Here is a 9,402-nt window from a genome sequence, read left to right on the forward strand (position 1 = left end):
CATTCCCTGGGGACCTCGCTGATCCATTCCCTTGCTGTTCTGTTGCACCCCCTTAGTGTTTTGCCTCGGTGTGGCGGGATCAGATCGGGTGCAATTCCCACACTGTATCTCTGGTGTTGTCCCCTGTAGGGATATGGGGCAATGAGGGGCGTCATGTCTCATAGTGGGGCTGGCCATCTGTTCCTCTTTATGGACTGGCTACTCTAATGGGTATCATCGTCCTCAAGGCCTGGTGGGCACAGATGCTTTTTAAAACTTGTAAATTTGTTGCTAAATAACTATTCCTTTAGAGCATTTTTAATAGAGCTAGAATATTTAAATACTTTAGTGTATTGAATCGATTGCTTACTACTGTTCTCAAAAGGTCAATATTTTCCCATGAACCTCACAGCAGTGAGTATTTTGTACATAGATTTTTATATTAATTTACACAGAATGAATGCTATTAGAACACAGAAGATAACATTTTCCAGTAAGACTGAAGAAAGAACATTGTCCAATTGTTTCCATGCAGTAACAAAAACCATCCATATCTCTAAGCCTCACCAGCATTGATTGTATCATTTTCTTTGTCCCTCACTCACTCTTTATTTAATGGCATGATGACAATGGAGGTGTTTTAGCAGATAAAAAAATTATCATTACTAATGCTATATATTAGCGTCGACTTATAAATATAGACCTTTGTGTAAAAGCCTCAGGTGATCTGATGATTGCTATTGATGTGTGTTTAGAAATCCTTCTTCACATAAGACTGAAGAGCCAGGCATTGGAATGTGTTTGTTGGATTAGACAATTTACTTGCTGTCAGTAGGAATTGTATCTCACTCTCTCTGTTCTAGAAAACAACCTTGGTTGGTCTCCTCCTGGGTCCATATAAGGTCATGGATTATTTGGTTTAATGCGATTTGTATGGTTGGATGGCGGAAAGGATTAATTCTTTATGGAATTTGTCTTTGTAATGTGGAAAGGTTGGGAGTAACAGATAAAAATTACACTTAAGAAATTTCATTACTGAGTCATGCTGCATTTTTGTTCATTTGAAGGCTATATAGGGAGGATATATCAAGCGGGAGCCAAATGCCTTTTCAAACTAATCCATTTGATTGCAAATACAAACAGAAATAGAGACTGCCTTGCTTGGCTTGGGGCAAACCATCATGTTTATTTAAGGTTCACATTTATTGTTGTGAAGCCAAAGTATTCAAAGACGTTGGGTTCTGGGAAAAGATACACTGCAGAGGTTATGTCTTTGCTCCTGAAAGCGTCTTTGGAATAGAAGGACAGGGATTCTCCAAAATCATTTCTAGAGGACATTGTGTTGGGTACTTTTTTTTCTGTCTTCCTTTCATCCATTGGACAGAGATGTGTCGATGCTTATTTTCTTCATGGCAGAGCAGCTCCTACTATATTCCAGGTTACTTGACAACTTGCTAGGCCTGTCGTGAAACACGTCCCGCTTCAGTCGGACATTGGCTCTGTGGCCCAGTGTGTTTGTTTCCTGGTGCAGCTTTGGCCCTTACCTTCAGGTAGTGGGCTCAGGGGAGAAAGATGAAGCTGCATTGGCTCCTGTAAAGATTTAAGGACTCAGAAACCTTTATAGCATTTCCATGAGTCATAATGAGCTGGGCAGTGGGCGGTAGTGCTTAGTGACTTAAGGGAGTAGCTTGCTGAGTGGTTCAAAGGGTTAATTTGCTTGGCTGCTAACTGAAGAGCTAGACATTCAAGTCTACTCAGAAGTGCCTTGGAAGAAAGGCCTGGTGATGTACTTCTGAAAAATCAGCCACTGAAAACCTGATGGCCCCCAGTTCTACTTTGACACAGAACCTCAACTCAGCAGCAACTGTTGGAGTAGTCTAAAACAGCAGAAATTTGTTCGGTCACAGGTTAGGGGGTCAGAAGTCCAAAATGAAGATGTTGGCTGGGACATGCTTCTTTCAGAGATGTTGGGAGCTGGGGTTGGTTCTCCCCTTGTCTTCTTTCAACTTCTAGTGACTGCTGGCATTCCTGGGCTAGTGGTTGTAACATTCCATCCCTGACTTTGTGGCTTATATTGCTTTCTCCTGTGTGTCTCAAAAATCTCCATCTGCCTCCCTTTTGTATGGATACTGTTTATTGAGCTTAGAGGCCACTGGACAAATACAGAATAATCTCCCCATTCCATGTACCTTAATCACGTCTATAGTCTTTATTTGCTGCTTAGGATAAAAAAATCTTAGGTTAAAATCATTTGCCATGGGACCAGTCTGACTCATAACATCCCTGTAGGAATGAGTAGACTTGCCCTATTGTATTTTGAAGATCATATATCTTTCTCCCATGGTACAGCTTGAACCATGGTACAGGTTTGAACTGCCAACGTTTTGGTTAGAAGCCAAGTTTTTAACCACTGTGCCTATGTTAGCAGGGCCCTTTCCAGAGATTGGGATGTTGCTCTGAGGACGGTGCAGGAACGAGCAGTGTTTTGTTCTGAGGACTAATGGCATCCAACATCAGCATCTTTTAGCAGTCAGGATTGTGTATGCCACATGCAGTTCCCTTGAATACACTTGACTGCGTGTACTGCTCCTGAGCAGAACATGAGGCGTATGTCCCAAAACTAAGCACGCTTTGCTGAAGGCATTGGTCCAGCTGGCCTAGCACAATTGTAGGCAGAGTTGACTTCATCATCCATCCTGAATATTTGGGATTGATGGTTTTGTAAGTCTTGGAGGCCACCACCGTGTTGGGCTAGCCAGGGAGACCAAACAAGTTTAAAAATGCAGGTCAGCATGGTCTGGAAAACAAACAGCTGTTGTTTTTTGAGTCAACCCAATTGAGTGGATGGAATCCCATCTTCAAGGGTGATGTGCATGTTCTTCTTGACTACTTAACCCCTCAGCAGTCTCACCTCAGCATCGTCTGGCTCTCTTACTCATTTCTTTCCTTTCTCCTGATCTTTAAAAAGAGCTACTTGCTATGAAACAGGACCTTTTAGGATTCCCCTCCTCTCCTCTTCTTTCCTACCAAGCTGTCTGCATGTGGCCTAGAATTTCCTTTCCAGCGGGTGCAATTGCTAATCCGTTCCAGTTGCATAAGAATTCAGAAACAATGAGACCATTTAAAAGCCCACAGGCGTCCTTCCAGAAAATGCTCAAAAGTGTTTACCCTGGAAAGGGTGCGAGGTTATACATCCATTCTTTGGGTAATTCGCCTGTATTTCCTGCGTTCTTCAAGGAGAGGTGGGCTCTGTCCTGTGGGGTGCGGTGGTGGTGCTGAACAAATGAACAAAGGTGGAGAAGGTGCAGAACAAAATTGCACCTTGAGGAGGCTTGTAGGTGAGGCGTTGTCATTCTCAAGCTCGAGGATTTGAGAAGAACAGTCTCTGGCCTGGCACAATGAGAGTGTTTTTTAGCAATTAGCTGTGGGTGGGTCTGCCTCTGAGATGATTACAAAAGGACCTTTTTATGGGATGGCCAGTTCATCCCTCACCCCCATTGCCTTGTAAAAGAAACCACTGTTGATCCCTTTGCTTTCCCTAGAGTGGCTTGAGCTACAATGTGCCCCTCCTTTGTTTCCCTTTTAAAATCAATTAAATGTGATTGACTGGGTCAATAATTTCTAATCTGGAGGTCAGAGCTATATTACCTACATAAAATAGACCAGTCACTGCCCCAAATGCCCCATAGGAAGTACTTCTGAACCTGGACAAGGAACAACTCCCTCCCCCTGACCTACTTTACAATTGGGAAAAGGCACGGTGGTTCCAACAACATTCTGCCAATACGCCCTTAAAACTTCTGAGCCAGAAAGACCTGAGAGTGAGAAATTAAAGGGGTATTCAGTGAGCTCCCATCTCCCCTAGGAATCAGTCTCCATAGAGATGAAGGTCGAATTTATCATCCTTGTTCCATCAGTATCCCTCTCCCCAGCAAAGTCCTCCCATACCGTAATCACTACGATGCATATTGTAGGCATTATAGTAAGGCCTGAGAAACAGAATGTCCTGATGTATGTTCTGTCCGTGCAGAGAGCCTGAGGACACCAACGTTACACCAGCAAGAGGTGATGGTACAAATGGATGTAGGCTTTGTATTCATTTGATATGTGTATATACCTCTTGTTGCTATTCTCTTTAAAATAAAACATCAAGAGGAAATACCAAAAGCAATAGGAGGAAGGAATGAGAAGATCAAAGAACATGTGAAGGAGAGATGGTCCAGCCACCCCTCCCCACAATCTGGTACACCAGAGAGGCCACCCCGTTGTTTCTCATCTGTCTTTAATGCGAACACTTAGCTCCCTGTGTTGGTTTTTTTCACTGAGCCACGGGTCCATGACATCTTGAGGCCGTCTGCACTTTATTTTCTCCTGCATAGCCACACAGTGAGACAGAAACAGGGATGTACAATATCTGGGCAACAAGCTAGATTCTAGGGCCCCATAAGCAAAGGGGTGGTGTGGTGTGGTGTGGTGTGGTGTGTGTGCGTGTGTGCGCTTGCTTGCTTGTATCAGACAGACACTGAGAATGGACATGGATGGAATCAGACATACAGGAAGAGAGACCTGGCAAGTCTGTCTCTGCATGTTCTTCCAACAATGGAAGCATCATTTGATTGGACACAGAACTTTAAATCCCAAATGATGTCCCCTCAGAGCTTCTAAGCCATTGGCCTCTCTGCACACATTCAACGTAGCCAATAACTTGCCTGCTGTCACTTGGTTAATTTCCCCTAGGTCGCCCCTTTCCGCTCGAAGCATCTGTTGAGGGAGTTTGTCATTTTTCTTCAGAAGCTCTGTTCTCACTTGCATCACAGGCGTGGTTAGGGGCATGGACCTTTGCTCCCTCGTTTATTCAACCGCCATTGAGTGTGGCTTGTCCCGCTCGGTGTGCTCCTGCAGCTGTTTTCATCACCGCCAACCCTCCTGCCTCTCATGTCTCCTCTAAGAGAAGTTCTTCTATTACGAGATGGTCAAATCTTTGCGCTGCATTTTACAGGTGTCTAAACATTTTGTTTGTGCTTTTCGTATTTCTTTTTCCTGTTGCATGCAGTGATAATTCCTTGAATCAACTCTCCATCTGTAGTGTATTATTTCTCCACCTACCTACTATGCATTATTATATTTTAGCAACTTAATTGCCCCCCCTATAGCCTGTAGTTGATTATATTTTAGGAACAGAATGTACTCTGCCCGCTATCTGAGGGTATCAGTTATACTTAGGCCAAAGTCCTATCCTGTTTGTTCTGTTAACTCTTTCCTTGGGCCTGACTTAGTCGGTTTATTGAGCTTGGTCTTTCCATGCCCGTGGCTATGCTTAACTAGTCGGTTCCTCTTGGTTGTGTGTGTGGTTTTTCATTGAAGATGCCCTGCTTTAGAGGACCTCGTCGTACAGCATGCTAAGAAGGTTGGGTCAAAGGAGAAGCAAGAGTTCCTGGGTGCAGAATTCCCCTGAGCAATGCTCAGCCCTTCTTAAATGTCATGTCACTGCCCCTGCTAGATGATAGACATTCTGCGGTTCCTGGCCTCCTCTACGAGAGGGCCAGGGACAGTAAAGCCCATTCTTCCTACTCACAGTTGTTTCTGCAACCCATCACTGTGGACTTCTGCTCCTGCAGCAGCCTTCAGCACTTGGTGGCCCGAGAACTGACTGTTGCAGCAGGTCTCTCGAATCTATTAGTTTTGTAGATACAGCTTTGGATCTGTGGTTTCTTTAATCTGATCCCAGCAAATTGTTATTAAAAACAAAAGTACGCACATACACACACAACAACAATATCCAAACCAACTCATAGCTCTGGGGTCTGTTCTGAGTCACAGTGACCCTATAGTGCAGGGTAGCACTGCTATTGTGGGGTTCCAAGACTCACTCTTTACAGGAGGAGTAGAAAGCCTCCTCTTCCTCCCAAGAAGCTGCTGGTAGTCTTGTACCAATAAGGACCTTGTGGTCACAGTTCAGTGTGCACCCTCCGTGTCACCAAGGCTCCCTGCACAAACAGTAGGCTCATTGTTGAATGGAATTTGGAGAGGGAAGGGAAGCTTCCCAAAGGATCACCTCTTGTATTTCTTCATATTATGTCTCCAGGTTTAGGAAGGAAAAGAATAGTGTGAGTAAGTGAAGGGGAGAAGAAAAAAGATGGCAATGTATAGGTTTACTTTCAAGCATTTGAGGAAAAATGTCCACAGACACATACGAAAATACAAAAGTAATTAACCGTTGACTGCACTTGTTGAGTTTGTTTACTAACGAGATTTTCTTTTTGTCATTTCAGGTCTTGAATATAATCATGGCCAAACCTTATGAGTTTAACTGGCAAAAGGAGGTTCCTTCCTTTTTGCAAGAAGGAGCAGTGTTTGACAGATATGAAGAGGTAAAGAGAAGCCATTAATCATTTTTTCTTAAAACATTCAAGTAGTTACTGTTTATTTTTATAAGATCATTTTATTGGGGGCTCTTAAACAGCTCTTATAACACTCCAAACATCAATTGTATCAAGCATATTTGTACATATGTTGCCATCATTATTTTCTAAACATTTACTTTCAATCAAATAATTGTTTAACTTTATTGCAGCATTGAGTAAATGGTCTTCAGCATGAGTAAGGATATCTGTGCATTTCAGATGTATTAAGTTGGAATAGTTGGAAAGGGACATGTTAGGAGCTATAATAATGATATATAATTTTTTAATCATTTTATTAGGGGCTCATACAACTCTTGTCACAGTCCATACATACATCACTTGTGTAAAGCACATTTGTACATTCATTGCCCTTATCATTCTCAAAACATTTGCTCTCCACTTAAGCCCCTGGCATCAGCTCCTCTTTTTTTCCCCTCCCTCCCCGCTCCCTCCCCACCCCACCCCCATGAACCCTTGATAATTTAGAAATTATTATTTTGTCATATCTTGCCCTGTCCGATGTCTCCCTTCACCCACTTTTCTGTTATCCGTCCCCCAGGAATGATACATAATTTATTGAGTACTCACCACGTGTGAGATGCAAGAGTCCTGGTATTATTTAGAGCTTACTGTGTGCCAGATAACCTTCCAAGCATTTTATGTATATTGTTTTTAATTCCTCGCCACAGCCTTATAAAGTAGTTACTATTGTTATCCTTATTTTACTGATGGGTTTCCTATAGTCATATATATATATGTTGTTTTTAATGAGTGCTTCTGGCAAGCTTTCCACATAAAACTTTCTTTTCCAAGTGATTAGTATTAGATTCGTGCCAGTCATTTACTTTGTATATGCCAGTTTGATCAATGCCTCACTTGCCTATGCCTCTATCTGTTGATTGTGCCCTTGCAAGTGGCAAGGGGTTGGGTCTGCCCTTCTGTGGAGAAGGGCTGGGTAGGCGTGTGGAAGCCTCATCTGTACTGTCAGTGCATCGTTCTCCTTTAAACATCCCTGAATTGGTGAGGATTTGGGGGGAACATGGGATGAAATTACTGTTGCCTCTAAGGCATAGGTTCCCCAACTTCTTTGGCTTACCACCACTGCCTCTTCAGGGGAAAAAAATTAACTCAAGAGTTCCCTTGGCAATTAAAAACTTTTTTAAAAAGTTTCCTTGGTATATAATCCATATATCATACAGTTTGATAGTTCGATCATACTCAGAAGGTACAATCATCCCCATAGTCAATTCTGTAGAATATTATCTTGCCCTCCACCCTAGTTAACCCTTTGTACTCTTGCCTCTTGCTTTCCCTTCCTTTTCTTCCCCGCCATCCCTAATAACCATCAAAGTCTGTTTCTTTTGCTATGAACCCTTAATTTGGTTTTGTAAAATTTTACAGCAGTGGTGTCATGCAGTATTTGCCCTTTTCTGGTTGAGTAACTTCCCTCAGCGTATTGCCCTCCAGATCCAGCTGTGGCATGAGGGCTTTCACAGTCATTATTGTTCTTTAGTGGTGTGTAGTCTTCCATTGTGTACACCAAAGCGGAGATTTAGATGGTTCCCACTCTCCTGCTATTGGGAGTAGTGCTCTAATGAACACGGAGTGCATGCTACAGCTCTTATTTCAGTAGATCTTCTATGTTGACCAAAGAGACTGCCGAGTCATATGGTAAAACTTCTTTAATTTTCAATTCCATTGTTGACAGATCTTTTGAAGTCTTCCTTTATCTGAAAAGATTTGCAGTTTTCTAATAGGTTCTCTGTGTCAAAATCCACATGATGGCGTTTAGTCTGGTTGTTGGTTAAGGTAGTTTTTGAGGTTCTGGAAACCTATGAGACAATGACTGGGTGACTTCTAATAATTTAGGGAATGTCATTTTAAAGAGATTAAATGTAGCTGCAGGATTACTACCTATCCTCTAGGAAAAGATCCGTTGTGAAGCATTGCTCAGCTGCTAACAACAGAAAGATGTTGGTTCAAACCTACCTGCTGCTCCATGAGGGAAAACTGACCGTCGGCTTCCATAGAGATGACTCTCTATTCAAGGGTCAGGATGAGTTAGGAGCCACTTAATAGCATGTGTTTTGTTTTGTTTTACATGTGGGTAAGTCCGAAAATAAAACCAGAAAATCATAGAAACCTTTATTAGACAAAAAAGTGACCCATGATAGGTATATATACATGTGAGGGCAGTGATTATATCTTTCTGACCATTCTCCAAAACCATTTTGTACTCTTCCATTTGCACTATGTCAAAGGGACTTAAATCATATTCCTTTTGGTGTTCTTTGAATTTGGTGACATAAGAAGAAGTCTGAAGAGACAGGATCAGGGTTGTAGTGGTAGCTGACGTAAGCATCCCAACAGACTTTTCATAGGACAGCCTTTGCCATTCTCAGAGAATACATAGGGACGTTGTCATGATGGGAAATGATTATGCTGTACACATTTTTTCTGATCTTTTTCTCAACAATACAGTTTTCTGAAAACTTTTTCCTGTTAAGCTCCCATGATTTTGCTGTGTCCTTTGGGAAAATCTGTCAGGATGAACCCTTGGGAAGCCTCCCCCAAAAGTCCCCATAATGTTCTGAGCTAATTTCTCTGCCTTGGGTTTAACTAGCCCCCCAGATCCCCTCGGGAGCCACTGTTTTGATTGGACCTTGTGTTTCGAAGGCACGCTGCTGAGACCAAGACACATGTCCTTCTGAGAGCACTGGTCTGCCGCGGTCCTGAGTGCAGACACATGTTGAAGCACATTTTGTTTGGAATAGAGTTAGTTCTGTATGAACTGGACCGTTTTCATTTCTCAGATTATTTTTCTTTGGTGATTAGTCATCATGGTCATTTAGAAATCACTGATTTCCTATGCTTCTTTGTTGTTGTTGTTATAAGAAGTTTTGTTTTGTTTTTATCAAAAGTTTTCTATTGTCATTTGGGTGAAGATTTACAGAGAAAATTAGTTTTTGATCCAATAATCCATGTGCTTTTTGTTTCATTTCCTATGCTTCTAGGTGAA

The 9,402-nt window shown here is 42.3% G+C and overlaps 1 protein-coding gene across 4 annotated transcripts in view; it reads left to right on the plus strand.

Moving 5' to 3' along the window:
- PLCB4 (phospholipase C beta 4) overlaps positions 1–9,402 on the plus strand; it is a 422,814-nt gene that overhangs the window by 238,922 nt on the left and 174,490 nt on the right. For all 4 annotated transcript variants that reach the window (XM_045295217.1, XM_004698161.2, XM_045295218.1 and 1 more), the window contains exon 3: positions 6,252–6,350. In XM_045295217.1, coding sequence (XP_045151152.1) covers positions 6,267–6,350 — 84 coding nt within the window. In that variant the 5' untranslated portion in view covers positions 6,252–6,266. The remainder of the gene's footprint in view (positions 1–6,251; positions 6,351–9,402) is intronic.

The sequence above is a fragment of the Echinops telfairi genome, unplaced genomic scaffold (genome assembly GCF_000313985.2).
Source record: "Echinops telfairi isolate 266 unplaced genomic scaffold, ASM31398v2 ScPeMD7_5592;HRSCAF=6446, whole genome shotgun sequence".
NCBI classification, from domain to species: domain Eukaryota; kingdom Metazoa; phylum Chordata; class Mammalia; order Afrosoricida; family Tenrecidae; genus Echinops; species Echinops telfairi.